General features: G+C 38.1%; 1 protein-coding gene across 1 annotated transcript in view; it reads left to right on the forward strand.

Annotated features, from left to right (window-relative positions):
• Positions 1-21259, forward strand: part of GALNT2 (polypeptide N-acetylgalactosaminyltransferase 2) — a 90683-nt gene that overhangs the window by 53993 nt on the left and 15431 nt on the right. Inside the window, exons 4-10 of the mRNA XM_038131415.1 lie at positions 3136-3234; positions 3814-3881; positions 4771-4836; positions 7839-7960; positions 14597-14684; positions 18409-18496; positions 19038-19141. Coding sequence (XP_037987343.1) covers positions 3136-3234; positions 3814-3881; positions 4771-4836; positions 7839-7960; positions 14597-14684; positions 18409-18496; positions 19038-19141 — 635 coding nt within the window. The remainder of the gene's footprint in view (positions 1-3135; positions 3235-3813; positions 3882-4770; positions 4837-7838; positions 7961-14596; positions 14685-18408; positions 18497-19037; positions 19142-21259) is intronic.

The following is a 21259-nucleotide window of genomic DNA, read 5'->3' on the forward strand; positions in this document are numbered from 1 at the left end:
ATGGACCAGAGCTGCTTTTAGGGTTTCCCCTTTCAAGGATGCCCAGTTCCAGAAGAGAACGACAGTCTCTCACCGTTTCGGGACACCAGTCCCCCCCCAATATTTCACCCCCTGGGGCCGAGGGGTCTCATCATTACTCATCACCTGTCGTCTCCGCTCACATCACTCCTTGGCGCCGCCTCCTCCTGTTCGGGACACCAGTCCCCCCCAATATTTCACCCCCTGGGGCCGAGGGGTCTCACCATCACTCCTTGGCGCCGCCTCCCCCTAAAATGCAGTCTCTGTATTACAGGAAAGATTCTGCTCATGGCTATACAAGAAAGAGTCCAGCCAAAAGCCACTCTATCATCTCCTCCACCTAGGATTTCCTCAGCTTCTCTCCGTCGTTCTTCACTTGCACCGCTCTCTCACCCTTTATATTTCCTCTCATCCGTCTCTCTCTCTCCTTCGACTCCCGGAGGATCAGCATTTGCCAGGTTTCCACCTTCCGCAGAAGGGTTAAAATCAGTCTCTGCTCAGCTTGAACTCCCACACTGCTACACACTCTTCATTGGGCACGGTTCCCATTGCCCCCCCACTTCTCTTCCTCGGCCCGGCCGGTGATATCAAGTTCAAGATAGCACTGGCACCTCTCTCTCACTCTCTCTCTCCCGAGGAGGGGGGCTGCCCGCTGCTTCTCTGAGTTCCTCCACCCCTCCGTCTCTGTGGGGAACTCACTCTTATCCAAGCCATCACCTCCCGTCTTCGGCCCATGGCTCCGGCCCACCTCCCTCGGCCGCATGGCTTTTCCCCTCCCCCACCCAGCCCGAAGCTGGGCAGGGGAGGTCTGAACTCTCCTCCGACCGGAACCAAGAGAGAGCGACCCCTGGGAGCTCTCGCTTTTAACCCCTGTGTTCTCAGAGGCGGATCCATATCCTCAATGGTCAAACCAGGTGCCAATATCCACATCTGGGCACCTATTGGTTTGACCACTACCACCTCCCAAAAACTCATTTCCTCTCAAACCACGACACATGTTGTAACTGATTTTACTGACCTATGTTGAACATTGAAGGTCTTGATTGAAATTTTCAGTTCAAGTTCTGTCTTAAATAAATGTGTTTTCTTACTATGCATGTGAAATTGAAGTGCTGCAGCTTGAGGAGACAAAGTTTAATCCTTGTGCCAAAAATAATGACATTGTTTCTTTGGTTTGAATTTTAACTGTGGCCCTGTTGACACAGCAGAGTAGGAGGAAAACTGATACTGAGTCAGTTAAAGCAGGGATTTATGAAGAGCTGAAAACATTGATACTTGGTGAAACATTCCTCCAGTTTTATTTGGATGACTAGAAGTCTTCTCCATCAAAAATACACAGTAGTGCTCTTCTATAGTTTTCTTAAAATTGAGAGGCTTCATTTCCTTGAGTAATTCCCCTTAATATGTGATCTGGCTCAAGTGCTCTCTTCTGCAAAGAGATCAATATAAGTTTAATGTGACTTTTTAATTATTCTAATGCAAGTGCTTCATGTGATAACTGCATGCACAGTAGCTCCGTCCTCTGTGGGTAATTTGAAAGCTAGCAGGATAAAGGATATCATCTTTGGCACCACAGGCTTTGGAGTATAATAACTGCACATCTTTTAGCTGTCTAGATAAATTGCCAGAAGCTCACACTAGAGGAGCTGCTCTTTATTTTTCAGGAACACAGGCATTTGAGATTTATTCTTTCCATGCTAGGCTCTAGTGACAAAGCCATCCTGTACACCCACCACAAAGCCAGAGATGGCCCTGCTAATCTGACACAGCAGTTGCAGGCTTGGCATAGACTCTGGTTTTGTTCAGAGCCAAGTGGGGTCACTGCAGCATGAGAATGTTTTGTTTCACGCGGGCACTAATGTGTGTGACGCTATGGTTGTGTTGTATCAAAATACCACAGGCTGTTGGGTTGTTGTAGGGTGGGCTGGGGAAGAAGCACGTTACTGCTTGCTCTCTGATTCCAAGAAGCTGGAGGTTGCATTGTTTATGGTGCATGTTGCAGATGTTTGATCGGGTGTGGAGTGGGCTTTTATACAGACAGAAGCCTAGTTTTAGAAGTGTGGGTGGCAAACTTCTGTTAAAAACTGGTCTGTACTACTCTGTACACAGAGTACAGAAATGGAATTGCTGAAGTAAGTACTGAAATGAATGGCTGAATTTGCTACAGGTGTATGCTAGTTGGGTTTGTTCCTTCTGAAGACAGCTAAGCCTGTTAAAACTCTACCCTTAATTAAAGGCATGGAACAAGTACATCACTGGTGTGTGTCACTGCACAAATGGCAATCAGTACTGTGACTTGTCTCATTGTAATGCTTTTGGCATAAACTCAATATACATTGTTTTCTAGAACTGTTAGTTTCTAATACAATGAGCATATCTTTTTTAGGTTTATTTTATTAGATTAAATAGCTTAACTGTATGTAGTCCGGAAGGAAGCATTTGGGGTTTGCTTCTTTTTGCTTATTATATTAATTTCAGGTTTCTAGAGGTGATGAAAAATGAGTTGACATAGATGGAAAATTTATTAACTTTATGGTTTGGAATGATATGGTTCTGTATTTAGCTGGCTCAGCATTGTCACAGCTAGCTCTGTTTTTCAAATTCCGAATATTATGATCCTTACAAGTTCTCATTAGAATTGAAAACTAGTTTTATCTATGAGTACGGCCAGTCTGTTACAGGAACTTTTAAAAACAAAGGGAGAAGTGGACACATGCCATTCTAAAGAAGAAACATGTGATAGCCTGTGAACTGTGTATTTTCATTGAAAATATGCCAATTTCCTTGGATGTATTGAGTGTTTTAGTGTAAAAGAAGGGCTCTGATTTCATACTCAGCTGCACAAAAGACATTTGACATAGTGCAATCATGATGGTCTGGTGACTTGTCTGAACCTGCCCGTATCTGCCACTGACTTTTTAGTCTTTTGTGTAGTAAAACAGCTGCCAAAAGTGTAAAAAGACAGGTTGATTATAATCTCACTTGAATACAAGGTATTTCATTCTTCTTAGGCAGCGTGTCTATGAGTTTAATAGATAAATGCTTTGCAATGGAGGCAGTCTCCCAAGCCTGGGATGTAAAAGTTAGGTTGAAATGACAAGGTTTTATTTCTTTCAGGTGCCAACGGAAACAGTGGCGGATAGACTTGCCAGCCACTAGTGTGGTGATCACCTTTCACAACGAGGCAAGATCTGCTTTGCTTCGAACTGTTGTCAGGTATGCATGCATAAGAGAGCCTAATTTTTCTTAAGGGCCATTCATTTCTGTCAGCTTGTGATAAGAAAGGGAAGTAACAACCCATTATTGAACTATTCTGAACTATTTGCAGAGGAAAAGTTAAGTTTGAATTTCATTGAGATCTTCAGTTCTTATATCCTAAAATAGTGATGTTAAACAAAATTGCTCACCTAAAATGCATGAAGGTATGGGACTGATTATCAGATGATGTTTGGAGGCTGCCTGTTCCAAGAAAGTCAGGGTAGATGGATTCCCAGGTGATATTTGACTCAAAGATATCTGCAAAAGTTCCTTGTTGGACATTGTCTAATGCACAGATTTTTTGGGGCTGGAATAGTGAGGGTGGGGGAGGTAGGGAGACAGGGAAGTAGGAACACACAAAATTATACACGTGCCTCTTTTCATGCCTTTTGTAAGAACAGGCTACCAGCTGTTGTTGATAGTAACATCCTGGTCTAGGTTCTACTGCAGCTTAACTAAGTAACTGCTTTTCTGACATTATTATGGAAAATTAACACTGCTGGAATGATTTTTTTTTTTTTTTTTGGTGTGTTTCAGTGTCCTTAAAAAAAGTCCATCACACCTTATTAAGGAAATCATACTAGTGGATGACTACAGTAATGATCGTAAGTACTTTTATAGGATGCTACCTTACTGTGCTTATTCTTTATTCTGGTAAGATTTCCTGGTGCTGATAGGTGGCTCAGTTGGGAATAGGACACATGAATAGGACTTGGCAGAGACTTGGCCAAAACCAAGTCTAAACTCTTCCATATCTGTCATTGTGGAAATGTGAAGTCTCTACAAATATTTCTGGTATATCTAGTCCTTCAGCTAACAGGAAATAAAAAGGGTGTATCTTTTTTTAAAGAGCCTTTTCATAGTATGTTATCTTAAATAAAAATAAAACCCATGGTGCTTGCAACAAATGTTTTTGTAGTGCTGTTTTAAATGAATGCCTGTCTCCATCAGTCTCTCAGAAGAAAATCTTTCTGAATCTAAAATAAGTCAATGTCTTGTAGGTACTAGTGTATCACGACAGAAGTTAAAACAATTGAAATGGACCTCAGAGTAATATTTCTTAGAAGAAGCTAATGTATATATTTGCATTAATACTTTTACTAATACTAGCTTAGGTCAGGTTTGTCTTAATGTTGGTTAGAAAGTGAACTTTCTTATAGGCAAAGAAAGCAGTTTATTTAATCTTGTGGAAGTTTTTTGTCTCTATGCAATGTAGAAACTTCTAAAGTAAGCAAAGAGAAAATAGTTAAATACAATTACTTCAAGACTGTAAAATTAAGCTAGCGTTAAGTAACATGGTGAAGGTAGTAATTTCTTAGCCTGGTAATTTTTCTTTGTTTCTTTTGAGATGAGGAGCTAATTATGACCACAAACATTTTCACCTGCAATATTCTTCTGGTATACAGTGTTGGATGCAAAACTGGTTCTCACTACTTGATTTTTTTTTTTAATTTTTAAAATTTTTAAACTTATTATTGTTTGGTTTTTTTTAAGCTGATGATGGGGCTCTTTTGGGAAAAATTGAAAAAGTACGGGTTCTTCGAAATGATCGGCGAGAAGGTAGGCTTAATTTTAAGAAAGTAAGATTACAAATTGTGCTGCCTTATCTGTTAGTTTTCATCAAGTCTTTTAAAGGAACATTCTGCTTTACTTTCCTTATTGGAAGAGAGATCTTCACCTTATAAATCTACTAGTAGAAGGAATAAAAAAAAATAATTGTGCAGGTAAAAACAGTAATTGTGATTGTTTCCATATTGTTCTGTGCACAATTGCCCATTGTTGGCTTTTACAGTGTGAGCTTCCTTCAGGAATTTTATTTAATCTTCAACCTTTCCTTTCTCTTCCCACACTGAATCCTTAGTTAAGCTGCTTCCATAGAATACAAGGTCTCACTGTAAAATATATCTGTGTTTGAAATGATGCAGCTTAAAAATAGCCCTCTTTTTTTGCTGGTTCCCTTATTGGATATAATTTCATGGATTTAGTTGATGGACAGCCGGACAAACAATTTGCTTTGACTTGAGGGTTTGAGCAGCCAGGAGGGCTGGGACCAAGTATGCTGGTTTTGCTGAAGCCAGTGTGCCCTGTAACAAATTTGTCTTACATTTGTGTTTTCTTCTACATTGCTTTGTAAATTGTGGTCTCACATGACTGAGCCCTTCAGTCAGCAGTTCACTGACAGTGGAGTTTAAAGTATTAGATACAGGCAACTGTTATCTACAGCTGTAACTGAGATTTGATGGTTGAAATAGCTAACTGAATAAGCACATATATGCTTGCTAATTTTTATAAGCTCTATCTTCTAGACTGCTGGCCTGGCCTGGGGAAGAGCTGGAATCATTAGGTTGTCAGGAACTGGAAATGACATGCACAAAACAGGTGTTGTCCCATAATTAAAGTTTAGTGCAATAACTGATGGATTCTTAGTGTTTAAATATTCTATTTGGAATATACTTGTGAACAAAGGTTTATTAGGGAAGCAGGTCTCTTATGACTTGCCATGGTTGCCAGGTTCTGAGTAAGTTAATGTCATTTTTCAGTGTATCACTTGAAGGTGGAGATAGAAGTAAGGGAAAAACAGAATGAATTAACACATTTTTGATGTTTCTTTCTTTTAGTAAATTAAATTATTAATTTGCAATGCATATACAAAGACATGCTTAGGAATGTACATCAGTATATCTGAAAATTAAATATAATTTGACAAATCTATTATGTCAGAAAAGCATAGATGTTTGCAGATAGAAGACAGAGTATTAGTTTGTATCTTTGAGATTAAGTATGACACAAACAAATTAAAACTTAAGAGAATTAGTGAAATTAACCAATGTGTAGGATGCTTAGAGGAACTCAGTAATGTGAACAATAGAGGAAAGCAGTGTGTTTTAAAGCAAAAGTTGAAGTGAAGAGATGGTGTCAGTGAAGGGGATGACATTAACTGCCTTTCTTTCAGAAATAAATATTAGTGGCTATTAGTCTCATGTCTAGTACCAGGGTTTGTTATGGGAACAGATGTGTTTGAGGGTGTGGTAGTCTGCAGAATGGATGTTCAGTGGAACCTTTTCAGCTCTATTCATCATAAAACTGAATGTGATTGTGGAGGACTCAATGACCAAGGTGCTCACGTCCATTTTTTAAACTCTGAAATTAGAAGCACTGTTGTGTGATTTCTATAGAATTAGAGTAAGACAGCTCTTCAACAGTATTATTTTGAAATAATAAGCTGTGTGGGGAGGAATTTGAGAAGTTAAAAAAAAGAAAGTATAGCAGTAGTGCTTGAGGAATGGTTTGATGTGGAAAAACTGAACAGATTGAAAGGCTAAAATTAGGGCACCAGCACTAAGTCAGTGAGGTACAGTTAGATGTCAGTGTGCCACAGATAAAATGCAAAATGTTGGAGAGCCATGGCATAATATGTTATCTGGAACTGTGCTCACACTTGAAATAAGAGATAGGAAAAGGATCTTGATGGGGCTGTTATTGGATGTTGGTCAGAGCAAACAAGCTTTTCCCCTTAAGCATCTTGTATTCTGTTGGCATAGTCATGTTTTGCATATTTATTTTGTTAAGTGAGGAGTAAGTAACTGGCTTGACTCTTTTACAGTATTTCAGTTGGGGGGGGAATGCCCAAACAAACTAGAACAGATGTAGTGGGAAACAATGAAGAAAGAAAAAGAAAAAAAAAAAACAAAACTAGACTTGGCTCTAGTCTCAGATGACAAAAAGAAATCAATGAAGTTTTGAATAGTAGTAGAAAAAAGTAAGGAGGAAATTTGCAAAGGAATGGGAGAAAGCTTGCTATGTGTGTTTATACAGCAAGGGACTTTAGGGATTGGTGAGGCCATCGAGTGAACAAATAGTAAAAGAAAAGGAAGGAAAAGAGCAGGGTAAATCAGTGAGGGTATCTATGTAATTGAGACACAGACTAGAGAAGAACCTTTTGGTTTTGCCAGAAGTTCTGCCTAAAGATATCTATTCAGAACAGACAAACTCTAAACAAACTGCAAAACGAGATAACGGGTGTAGTCACAGAGGAAAGACAAATGGGTTGGGGTAAGGCTCTCAAATGGGAATTAATGAAACATGGTTATTTCTTGAAGAAATTCATGGAAGAGTGTACAGACTCTGGTAAGTGCTAAGATGGGGGGTGGCAAAAAGTTGAAGGGGTAAGTTAATGATGGTGCTTTCCTTAGTTGCATAGTAGAACTTTAGGAGACATACCTGTTTTCAGGTCCAATCTTAAGTAAGATTTATTGGTGTAAATACCACTTAGGGTAATACAGACCCATTTGTATTCGTGTATCACTTGTTTGGAAAAGGTACTTTGCTTCTTTGCTCAAATCGGATGGAAGCCTGTAGAGTGCAGTAGGCTGGGCACTTGCAGGCTGTTTGGTGTGAAATCATTTCACTAAATTCTTAATGACAATCTGATTCTGATAATGGAGCTTGTGTATTTGCCCTGAGTAATTGAACTAATTACTAACTTAGAATGCAATAGTTTCTTACTACTGTTGATTGTTTTCCCCAGGAAGTACTTAAAACTTTCTATCTTTACTTCTCAGGCCTGATGCGCTCCCGTGTCAGAGGGGCAGATGCAGCACAAGCCAAAGTGTTGACCTTCCTGGATAGTCACTGTGAGTGCAATGAACACTGGCTGGAACCGCTTTTGGAAAGAGTAGCTGAGGTTAGTAAAGAGTTGTAAAGTAATTTCCTGAAGAAGCAGCTTTTAAATTTTAAAGCCATCTGGTTTATACTAGATTAATTTTATTCATTTTCCTAAGGAAGCTTTTTCCCTGATTTAAGATGATGGAGATGATTGGAGTGTTCTGTGATTAAAACATATTTTTGTTCATTTAATCTGTGAGCACAGGAACATAAAATCTGAATATTTATTATTATCTTTGCAAGTAATTCAAATATATGCTTCCTTGGTTCTTTGGGGACTGCCTCAGTAAGCTGAAAATCTTTAGAGCAAAGTATGATTCTCCTCTACCAGTATCATCTTGATGTGATTCAGTTTACCTGAATCTTTATGCCTCATTAAGATTCAGTGTGATAATAGGAGAGGGGATGACTTGTCAAACCGAAATTCTCATGGAAACTAGCAGGAACTAGAGGCTCTCAGTATATATGAAAAGGATGCTTAGTCTGTGTCCTGGAAAAGCAATTGAGAGAGGATTGAGAGTGAAACTATAATGTTTTCTCCAAGGGTTGGTTATACTTGTTAATTTGCTCTGGAAGAACTCAGGTGAAGTGGAAACTGAATGAAGTGTGATTCCAAAAAAGCACTGAGAAACACTCAAGAAAACAGGATTTTTATTCTTTCTTAATTGCATTTCCTTTCTGGAAAGCTAGTCTTCCAGGAAAGGTTTGGTTCCAAAATGCTTCTGATCAAAATGGTTTTGCTAAGCTACTCTGTTTGGTTAATGCCCTGTTCTTCACTTATCCACCTTATGCTTTCCTTTGCATTCCCCAAAAACAGAAAGGGGGAGAGAGAAGGAAGTAAACCTCATATATTGAGTATGCCAATGAAGAAGCTATCAATTGATGACTGATTTTCTTTATTCTGTTTGGTTCTGTGATGCTTTTAGAATCATAAAATCATATAGTTAGAAATGACATTTAAGATCATTGAGTCCAGCTGTTACCCAAGCACCTGCCAAGCCCATTATTAAACCATGTCCCTGAAGTGCCACATCTACATATCTCTTAGAAAAATACCTCCAGGGATGGTGACCCCTCCACTTCCCTGGGCAGTCTGTTCCAGTGCTTGACCACTTTTTCAGTAAATAAATTTTTCCTAATGCCCAATCCAAATCTCTGTGAAATAATTTGAGGCTACTTCCTCTTTCTTATGCTTGTTATTTCTAAGAAGAGACTGATCCCCACCTTGCTGCAACCTTCTGTGAGGTAGTCATAAGCTCTTCCCTGAGACTCCTTTCTCCAGGCTAAACACCTTCAGCTCCTCCTCAAAAGGTTTGTGTTCCAGACCCTTCGTAGCTCCCTGTTACTCTTCTCTGGACGCACTCCAGCACCTCAATGGCTGTCTTGGAGTGAGGAACCCAGAATTGGACACAGGATTGGGATGTGGCCCCAGCAGTGTTGAATACAAAGGAATGATCACTGCCCTGGTCCTGCTGGCCACACAGTTGCTGATCTGGGTCAGGATGCCATTGACCTTCTTGGCCACCTGGGCACATGCTGGGTCATGTTCAGCTGCTGTCAATCAGCATCCCAAATCCTGTAGTATTGCATGAAATTGTGACCTGAGTGCAGGCACTTTGCCTTGTTGAACCTCATAAAATTGGCCATAGCCTGTTATATTTAAGGGGGTGTTCCAGAAATACTACAAGTTGCCCAAGACACATCAGCAGTTGGAAGTCCTCTTTTGGAGTAGAAATAACTAATCAGCTCAAACCTGGACACTGTTAAAGTACCTAGAGCCTAAAAAGCCCTTGAGCTATATGGGTACCATAGCACTTCCTCCTATTTTTTTACCCATCTAAAGTGTTGCAGCTTCAGAAGGGATGGGGGAATTTCTCCGTAATAATTAACTAGGAAAATAAACTTGAAGGCATAAAATATATCTCTAAAATAAGTGCAGAATGCTTACAGCTAAAGCACTAATGAATTCTAGGACATGGGAACTGTTTTCAGGCCTTTTGTGTAAACTATTTGAAGCATCTATTTATTCAAGAAATAAGAAGAGAAGTGGTCGTTTTTGTCAGCAAAAGCCTGCATTTGGTAAGACAGTAACTTGGTAATTTTCCCGTTTCTCTTCTGTATGACTTCTTGCAGGTCATACTTATTCATCTTTCTGAAACTGATATGGAATTCGAAAAAGTGTTACCTTTTCATTGTAACAGAATGTAAAACCTCTTATTAAATTCCTGGCAATTTTGTGAAGATCCAGCACTGAATGGGGTGTATTAGGTTGGAGAAGCCGGTGCATATTTTGCTTTTTGCAGCAGCTACATTTTAGTGGCATGTGAATTATTAGATCCTTCAAAACTCGCTGCTTCCAATTGTCCCCATAGTACACACTAATTGTGTGCCACTGAATAGTTTTCAGCTGTATGAATATATTTTTCTAGTCTTAAAAGATTGATGTACTATTAAATAAATAATGAATATAGAATCCCATTTAACTGTCATCTGCAAAGATTCCCAGCCAACAGCTATGGGGATTGAAAAAACAGCTTTTAAGTTTTCTGGTTGTTCAAATAATTAAGGCTGGGTTAGTGTTTATATATTGTATATGATAGCTCTTTGTTATTTTAAATGGATTAATTCAGCTCACAGGGCAGACAGCATATGTTAGTTGAAATTAATTGGCAGCATTTTTTGATAGTCTCAGTGACATGAAGCTGAATAGATGTGAACTCTCTTCTGCTCTGGCCTCACTGGTAACTTTTTTCAGGTCAGGGCTCTTGTTTGTGAGTACTGTGCTTTCTGATAGGCGGCTGTATCTATTGTATATCTGGTGGAAAGTGTGTTTTGTTATTTTTTTTTTCTTTCTGTTCCAGAATTGCCCACTTGGCATTTATTTCTGTTGAAGTTTTAGGAGATTAGTTGTGTGTGTTATAATTTAAGAATTTACAGCTTCCAAGAAACAGTCTGAATCAAGTCAGTTCTGCAGTACTCTATCTGATGTACTATAACCACTTTTAGAAAGCTCTGCCTCTGATACCTGAGATATCAAGCTTTCCTCCTGAATTGAAGCATGATCCATCCCACAGTTTTCTTCTATAAGATGGTTTCCTGGTTACAATATCTTCCTTTTTTCAGGAGCCATGTTTGCTTAGCATTTCTGGAGGGGGTCTGATTCTTCTAGGGACTTTTCTACAGCAATTTGAGAAAAAGCTCAATGCAGAAGCAGCATACACACAAGGTGATTGCTTCAGAGTTCAGAATGTGTATGGATACTCGTGTAACCTAGAGCTGGTGTATCTTTTGCTCCTTCCTGGAGAGTGGTTTTCTGCTTGATTTGTGAGGCTACCTTTTATGCCCTCTAGATTTTTTTTTTTGAGTATATATGATTACATGAGGAGACAGTGGAGGTTAACCCTTTGATTCCTCAAAAATGTCAGCAGAGTAATAAGTATACGCAATCCTGAAAACATCTATAACTATTAGCAATTTCATGGGCACTCATCTACTTGGCTTTTTCCCTTTCAAATTTCTCAACACTTTGACATGCTGTTCTTAGAATTCAGCAATTGTATGAGAAAAATAAATTGAAAGATTCTGGTGCAGAACTGAACTAATCTGTTTTCACAGAGTAGCAGTAAAGCCTCTATCACATTTAGGAAGGTATTTTTAAATAGAGATGATCTTAAAAGGAAGAAATAACTAAGATTAAGAAGTGAGATGTGGTTTGCTTTTTCATGTCTGTCTCAGACTTTTTGACCTTGAGTGGGTCCACTTTTAACTGATGCTAAAAAAAATTATTTCTATTTTCTCTTAAGAGTGTTGTGAAGTTTAATCTTTGAAGTGTCTTGAGACTTTTAGAAGGGGGAAGCAATGAATGCAGAATCTCAAGGATAATTTCTTGTGGTTTATAAGAACAATATATATAAGTCTAATTCTCTAGAGTATTCATAACTTCCTTATAAATTGTCAAGATGATGTGGTTTGCTACAAATTTTCAGGTGCTAGAGACTTGCAGTGTTTGCAGGCTATTTCTTTTCATTATGTTCACCAGGAAGTACATGGCTTTCCAGTTGCGTCTTCCATTAGAAGGCAAAAGATTTTCTTCATTAAATTATCCTAAAGTAGGGTACTTATTTATCCATGGTGTGATTAAAGGAACCAGCTGCTTTTTAGTCTTTTAAATGAGTGAACTCTGTAATTTGGAGACCCACAAGCTCTCTTTTAGCAATCTCTGCACTAACAACTTTCTAATGCTCTGCAAAGCATCACCTTAAGAACGTAAAGAGCTTTTTTCTGCTTTGCTGCTGAGCAAATCTGAGTCACCGAAGGGCAGCACATTTCCAAACCAACAATGTGAGGGTTATACATCGGACTGAATGCACATGGCCTGAGTATTTGGCTGTCAGAGAAACAATTGGGAGTTGTTAAAGTATGTTAGGTGTAGCAAGTGGTGTTAATGTGGTGTTGCACTGATATTGATAGAAATAATCAGACCAGCAGTAAAAGCCCAGGTGCATAGAGACAGCATGCTACCTGCTTATGCAGCTTGGTGGAGATAAGCTGAAGCCTAAATGAAGCTCTGCCTAATGTGGCACCTGATAACTTGGGCAGCTTTTACCACCAGGTTCAACCCGGCCAAGTAGAACCATTTGTAAAACAAATCTTCTTCAAAACTACTTTTAGAGAGGGGCATAGATGTATAAGCTGTCTCAATTTCAGCTAAGGAATAAATGAGAAAGAAAGGATGTTTTCATTTTTGTATTTTATGCTCATAGGTATACTGTGAATAACTGGACTGGTTGATATCTTCTGTCTCATCAGTCTTTATTTAAGGGAGTTTCCTAATTCTATCACTATATATAGAATGCCTAAAATAAGGGCATGGGTACATCTAAAGTATTTCAGTGATGTAGGAAGGTGTACACACACACACACAGGACTTTGCAGTGAAGGTGCAGTAAATTGTAATTGTAATTGCCTCCCAAGTACAACACAGTTAGCAAAACTGTGCCTTGCTTGCCATTGCAAACATGGGCTTGAGGCTATCACTAGCAGAAACAGGAGCTAAAGATGTGATCCATGGGGGAATATGGCAGGTTGGCCTTTTTTCGTTTGTATTTCTTGTTTGCTTTAGACCAAATGAATTAATTCTTAGTAGAAGACCAGATTAGATGTTATATTCCATTTCTCATAAAAGCAAATTTTTAGCCTGATTGGCACAGCTGTAGTGATAGTAAAGGGAATGGAAAAAGCAATGTGTCTTCAGCTTTTCACTTAGTCTTCAGCTTGAATTCTTCAGGGCTTGCTTGAATTCTTCTTTTGGATGATACAGAAATTCATGACCTTTTGCTCACTCAGGCAGAATGACCTAGTAGATGCCATTTATGTAATTATGGCTTACTTAAAATCAGCAGAGATTGAATAGTTAAAGTTCAATAAAAAGAAAATGGGTGTTAAAGGTTCTTATTGGACCAAGCAAAGCATTTATTTAAGTTGCTTTCAAGTCTCTTCTTATGACCTCAAGCTATTTTCATACTAATTTGGTTCTAGTCTGTTCTGTATAATACTGGTTAGTAGGGGAGATACATTGCTTGAACCACTGTTTAGAATGTATGTGGTGTTGTTTCAAGACATACTTACAAAATAAATTCCTAAAATTGAGATGTTTAGCTTGTATTTCTTTTAACCATGAGAACAGTTTCTCTATTATAGGAGTTACCAAAATATCTCCTGTTTGTTCAAAACATTATTTTTTATATTCACAGATTTGATGATATGCTGTTCTGAAGTTATCTGCTCTCTGAATGATGTTAAATTGTGCGGCTCCAAAATTTCATTTTGAATTCAAGCAATAAGTCATGGAGACAAACTGGCTTAACCATGATACTGCGTTTCTAACATTAGATGAGGCTTATTTTAGAACACTGAGGTCTTGTGATTCTGCTGGATAGTGCATGTGGAGTTGTTGGAAAGATTTTTGTTCCTGAACTATTTTGGCAAAAACATCAGCTAAAATAATTAACATTGCTCAGAATAGTATACAAGACCATGGTTGGATAGAGGCCTCTGGTTATCTGTACCACTGGAATCTTGGCTGCTGGAGATTATTAGTGTCCATGAGCTTCAGATGCTTTTTAGGTTCTCTTTCCTGTTTGAGTATCTGTTATTGAAGTGTGATTCTTCTAGTGTGAAATGGATTGGCATTAACCTAAGACCTTTCTGATTGTAGATAGGCCTAAGTGTCCCTTAAAGGTTGCAATAATAAGACTGTAGTCCACTGTGTGGCTGGAGACTTGCTGTGAAAAATATGAATTGTCTGGATGCTTTTCTTTGCAATGGGTTTAAAAGTAGGAATGGAAGGGCTGTTTGCTTTGACTGCCTTTAGAACCACAAGTTTGCTGCCTTGTTCAAGGGCAAGTCAGAAGAGGGGGCTTGCTGAATGAAAGTAGCCTAGAATAGAAAGAGGCTTTCCAGTCATATCCTATGGTTTCTGCTCTCTGAAGCAGTGCTGAGCGGTGCTATTCACAGCATGGGCTCTTTGGAAGTAGGGGGAGAGCTGGGGAGACATGCTAATGAAATCCTGCTGAACTGTTCAACAACACATCCTGCCTGAATCTTTATATTTTGATTTCATTATTTCAATATTACTTTCTAACATTTATTTTAGGACAAGACCAGAGTTGTGTCTCCTATTATTGATGTAATTAATATGGACAACTTCCAGTACGTGGGGGCGTCAGCTGATTTAAAAGGCGGTATGTACCTGTACTGGAATACAGACTTAAAAAAAACCCATCAAGAATCAAAGCTCATAATCACTGCAGTTGTGGAATGGGCAATTAACATACTGTTCTTCCCTTTCCTAGATCTAGTTTCAAGTTCCATAGGTCACTTGCTTCTTGGCTTGGATTTTAATTGGCCTTACTGTTCTCTGCTTTAAAAGTTCATCTTTATTATACTAATAAGTTTATGTTGCCTTTTACCAATATGCAAGACTTGCTCCAAGGTTTGTAGGGTTGTGTAAATGTGTCAGAAAAAGCTAATAGCCAGAGCTTAGTTCTTTGTAGATAACACAGGCTTTAATTGCTCACTAGTTTAGAAGCCCATCAACAATGCAGTGTCTATGAGGTTTTTTTCAAGATGCTGGTTTGCTTAAAAAATTAAACTCTTCTGAATAAGCAGGAGGCTTTGGAATGTGTTTAAAAAAATAAGTGTTTGTTAGCCATCATCTGTAATTGTGAAAACACTCACATGTGACTATGAAAATTTGTAGTGTTTATACCTTTGCCATTGAAAATATCCCCCGTTAAACTGACAAGTACTACAATTTCAATATGTCTAGGTAGTGTAAAGTATTGACAGCACATAGCAAGAAGACTTTTGAATAAAAAAATTCTCATCTTCTTTCTCAAACAGGGAGAGGGCAACTACATGCTAAACTCCTTACTTATTACAGCTTTTTAAAACTTCTTTCAGTGTTAACAAGAATATGATATTTAAAATAGCTGTTCTCTACCCACTTACCCCCCTTTTTAAACTATTATTTGTAAATAATTGTTTCCACAACCCTGGAAACAAAACTGTCTGCATAAAAGGTGTAAAATGAGCCATAATATAAAAATTAGAGTGCTGTTCTCACAGTGTCCTATCTTTTTCTGATTGGACTTCCTGGAGTGAGGAAGGAAAAACCAGTTTCCAATCTATTTTTTTAGATTCTAGTCTCAGACTGGTCACCTATGTTGTTGCAATGAACTAAAATAAAAGCAATATTTACATAATGTTGCATATGCTACAAGTTCTCCAGTGATCTGGAGGTGAGAGGTTCTATATCCTTTTAATTAATGTTTTGAAATGACACCTATGGTGCATATATTCACAGTGTGCTAATGTGTAGTTCTGTGCTATATGTAAGGCCCTTACCCAATCTATTCATTAAATATTAACTACAGAAATCCCTATACCATTGTGTGGCTTTTATTGTTGTCTGCAGGAGGACGAATTCTTTCTTTGAAGCCTTAGATCAATTGCTGCTGGGTTCATGCTAAATTCTTCCCAAGTTAAATGGGAGAAGAGTGAGAGATTGTTTCACTTACTACTGCCCTTCATACTTTGTCTTTGAATCTGTTACCTAATTTGTTCATTTATCTATTACTTTTAGTACTCTTTTTTTTCCTTTTGTGCATAAGAGATTGGGTTTTTCATTTTTTAAGGTACATATGAATCCTATGTGCTTCTGATTGAGGGGTGAGAAACTGTCTTTTTTTGACCTTAATGGAAATTTTGCACATACTAGTGTGCCAAGCTATTTGAGGGTCAGTTGAAATATAAATAATATATTTGTCAGTTCCCAAAAGACAGATTGCCATGTTAGAGGCACTAAAGCATTTGGCACCACAGGACACTTCCACTGGGGCCAAGTCTAAACATGGAAACCGAACTATGCTTTCAACCTTAGGTACAGTGTCTGTGTGGCTGAAGCATGGAGTGTTGAAACAGCTGGGACAGCATTTTTGCCTGGTCTGTCTTGAAAGGACTTAATCACCCAAGACAAGCAACCTAGCAAATGGCACACTCTTTTTTTCTAAGTGGACAAGTCTGAATTCCCAAGTCTGACCAAAACAAAATCCATGCATTTAATGTACACATTCTTTATTTGGTTGTTTTTTTGTTTTGGTTTGGTTTTTTGGGGGGGTGTGGGGGGGTGGTTTTTGAAACTGTTAGTCACCCTGAGAAACACCACAATTACTGGAACAAGCTGTAGTTAATTGAGAGCTAATAATTTAGAGTATGCCTGTGATGCAGTTTACAGTGGATAGAGTTTCATACTGGATATGCACTGTGTTTAAAAATACTCCTTTTACAGAGTTACTGATACTATCTCATTGAGTGCAGATTTCTCCCAGTCTGTGGAAATGGAGACAGAAAACCAGTTTTGAATGGGCAGAGACTTTATACACTTGTTCAATTTGTGAGAGTGCTGTGTTCCAAAAGAGACCCCTTGTGTTCACTGGAGTACACAGTAACTGTCTCTCTCGCTGCTGCTGCTGCTGCTGGAGAGCAGTGCATTTTTCAACTTCTCCCAGATGCAAGTAATTTTGCTGGCTATCTAGGATGAAATGCAGCTTTTTAACTGCATGGAATTATTGGAACTCATTTTACTCTTCATGCTGGAGGCTTTGCAGTGCTGTGGGTTGTAGCCATTTTTCAGTTTTGCTACTTGGAGTTTTGGATTAGTTTGACAGTCTTTCATTTTTACAGTGCAATGCTTCATGAAATACTCAAACATGGAGAGAAGGAGCTGCCATGCATGCTATAAAGACTGTTGAGGGTAATTTCTCTATTGTGTGTGATAAGTATCTCGTGAGTTAAAGTGAAAACTGCAGAGTTTTTAACTTCCTGCATTAGTCATTGCTATGCACCTTTACAGCTGCAGACAGGCAGTTTGTAGGGCTGTAATTGTTTTCTGTTTACATTAGCTTTTTTCTCCACTTCCCCAAAAAGCAATTACTTTATACTGGAGAATGAAAACTATTGACATCTGTGCACCAGAAATCTGGAAATCATTCATTACATGATCTCATAGGATCTAAATGTGTTTGGCAGCAGGCAGAGTTGTACAAGGCTGATTTGCTAGGTGTACTGGGAGAGGGCTATGGGTCTTGTGCAGTTTTTTAATAGATGTTCATGATTATGAGCATAACTCAGCACAAACTGTTATGAAAGTGTTTCCTCTAGGAAGTTTGTCCTATACCAGCTCTGTATCGTTGCCTAAAAGAGGTAATTTCATGGCTCTAATGTAGAAAGCTGCTATAGGTGACCTATTGATCTTGTCTGTTCTAGTGATCTTTGTACTTCTGTGCTTAACTCATGACAGGCCCAGACCAGTTGTTGCTGTGTGTTCACACTTACATGTCTATGCATAAGGAAAGTAAGATTTTGGTGCTCTAGCACTTGCCTCAGGTTTAAACCAAGATGCATTTAAAACCACAAAGTTTTTAAAGTATGAAGTTAAATGAATATTGACAAGATAAGTGGAACCTACATAAGTTGTTGTGACCTTCATAATGGAGAGTTCTTGCTGTTAGAGTACCTCCAAGAGTACTGCATAAAGCTTGTGTAAATGTCAATACGAGATCACTGATAAAGAGAGAAAATGCAGTTATTCCATAAAGATTGTTGGGAGCGTTTGTAATGGCTGGAAAATCATCATGTGATCTATTTTATTTGATATAAGGCAGCCACTTGGTTTCCCGCTTTGTGAAATGGATGAAGACAAGAGATCCGAAGTTATTTGGTGGTTTAGATTTACTCTTTTTACTTTACCTTTTGTCTGGACTCCTTGTTTGTTTTCTACCCAGAATTTTGCACAAGTTTAAATTTTTCATTTTAATTACAGTTCCTGGTGTTTTTAGTAAACATTGTTACTACAAGTTGCATGATGACCACAGTAATTTTAACATCCTACTTTTCTTCTTGAAGGCTTTGACTGGAATCTTGTATTCAAGTGGGATTACATGACACCAGAGCAAAGAAGAGCACGACAAGGAAATCCAGTTGCTCCCATAAAGTATGTCTGTACCACCATTTCTCAAATAGATTGTAGTTTACAATTAAACAAAGTTAGAAATCATCTTCTTTGAGTCTGAAATAATATCTTCACTATATCTTAACTGAAATTTCATTCATGTATATGGAACAATATGAGATTCTCAGAAATAAATGGTATTTAAAAAATAGTTTAAAACACACTAGTTAGTTGTTTACCCTTAAGAAAAAGTAGATGCCACTCTGTTTAAAGTTGGTGTGTTTTGAGGGCTAAAAATACAGCATCAGTTATAATGGTTTTTTGCTGGCACAAATTGCCACCCTTTAAGTAAGTGACTTGTGAGCCAAATGGAGATTTGGAAGCTGCCTCAGAAGGTTGTCATGGCCATAGAAATGTGGCTATAGGAACGTGTGGAAACAACATTTCAAGTGATACATGCAAAATAAGTTCCATTCAAAAACATAGCCACTTTTTTCAAGAAGATATAATTCGTGATGTACAAATAATAGTTCCCCCCATGTTCATGGTTCTGTAACTAATTTAATTTTTCTTGTTTCTTTAGGACACCCATGATAGCTGGTGGATTATTTGTGATGGACAAATCCTATTTTGAAGAACTGGGGAAGTATGACATGATGATGGATGTTTGGGGTGGAGAAAACCTAGGTATGTGTACTATTTGCCTTCTGATCAACCTTGAAAGAAAGCAGGTTTCACCATTTCCTTTACTGTCAAGGAGTCATGGTTTTCCTGATTTTGTGCAAAGAGGGCTAAAACCAGCGTTTAAATTTCATACACTTTATTGACAAAATCGGAAACATTTATTTCAATGAAAGAATTATAGCAAATGAAAAATTATATGCTAAATATGAGGGAATAAAAGTACTAGCTCATTGAGCAGTGACTTTTTTTTTGTAATAGAAGTTGGTTAGTAAAAAAAATTGCAGACTGTAGATAGGCAATTAAATATAATAATGTTTAAATGCTGACAGTTGAAGGCAGGTTTTTAAGATGTTGCTTAATTTAATCATGAAAAGAGGAATGCAGGAGAATGAATTTAATGTTATTACATACACCTTAATAAATCAATTAACTTAGCTGAACGAAGAATTATCTGTTTCTGAATTTTGCCAGTAGTATTCTGCCTGGCATCTAAACACAGTGAATTTTGTAGTTTTATACTCCTCCTTTAGCCCTATGAGATATTAATGGTAGAGAGGGCATTTTTTTCTGTAAGCCCTTCTTTTCAGATGTTGACATGAGTGACATTTAGGCAAGAGAGATGAGGGGCTGAGAGAACTTGTGCTTTAGCCATTCTCCTTTGACCTGGTGGTTAAATCTGGCATTAGTAGGTTTTTTTTGGCTATTTGCATTACAGCGTTATGCAAAGGTCTTCTCCAGTTAAGGCCAGTATACTTGTTTTAAAACAAGAAATATTTGAAAGGCACAGAGTTTTACACCTCCTCAAGAGTTCTAGTTTGTCATTAGTTTAGTTTTTTGGGGTAGAGATGCATCTCAGACATTCCAAGTAGTGTGTTTTAGGAACGCTTCTAAGCATAGAAGCTTCTCTACTGCACATGCTAGCTGCAAAATCCTGAAATACCTTGAACTTGTGAAAAGCCACGAGTATTTTGAGTTACTGAAATCTGCATATGCATTAAGCATATGCTTGGCCTACAAGGAAATGTCTGCTGTGTGGAGACATGGTAACCAAATGTTCAACGCTGCTGTAACGCACTGAAAAATTGGAAGTGACGTTCCTACAGTCCTGTCTCTGACCATCCTGTGCAGTACCCAAAGAAACCCTACAGGTATTTTGAGCAGTTACATTCCATGTTTCTGTTGTCTTGCTATTTTGCCTGTATATTGCTAAATTGTGTTTATGTAAACATAATAATTCTTCATTTTTTAAATGTCCTGGAAAGTCATTGGATAAATTTAATGCAGCAATAATCTTTTTACTCTGAAAACCACTTTTGCCACTTGAGCACTTAAATATTTGATTAGTTACAAGCGCGTTCTTGAGCTACTGAGTTTTTTCCTGAACACTTAGCAACTACTTTTATGCTTTGATAATTGAGGCCTTGATAGCAGGAAAGGGCACAAGCAACAGCTCCTCTCTCAAGGATGCCAAGAGATGTTTATGCTGCTCCTGCTGTATTCAGTTCCTCCCCCTCCATGGGAAGATGGAGACGTAGGGGTGCCTGAAAAGCAGGCAGAAGGCAGCTAATGGTTTCTTCCTAGTTGTCGGACTAATTGAAGATGAGTAAAAATCACATGGCATATGATTTAATTGGCAATAAATGACACATGCACCAGATAACTGGAAATCTGTGATGTGCAGTTAAAAATTCAATGTGCACACTTGTCAGGCCTCTTTACTCTCAAGTATAGCTCTACATCAGGGGCTTGGTGTTACATGCAAATAAATGCTAAATGGACTAGCAAAATAATTCTGCACATCATATTCATTTATAAAAGCTAGAATTTTTCCTTCAAGCATGTACAGAACAGATGTTATGAGGTTTTGTTCACATGTCAGTATCAATTTGACAAATTTTAAGATGAGCCTGCAGTATTTTCTTCAAATTGCCTAAATTACCATGAAGATAGGTACATTCTCAGACTGCTGCTAAATGTAACAGGTAATGCATGTGTGCTGTACAAAAAATGGATGAAGATTAGTTCAATCTCTTCTTCACCTCAGAAACTTCAACTCTCAGTATGTTTATGATACTTTTTGATTAGCTTAGGAGAATCAGAGTATATCAGAGGACTGGGTGG

This window comes from Motacilla alba, chromosome 3, assembly GCF_015832195.1.
Source record: "Motacilla alba alba isolate MOTALB_02 chromosome 3, Motacilla_alba_V1.0_pri, whole genome shotgun sequence".
Taxonomy (NCBI): Eukaryota; Metazoa; Chordata; class Aves; order Passeriformes; family Motacillidae; genus Motacilla; species Motacilla alba.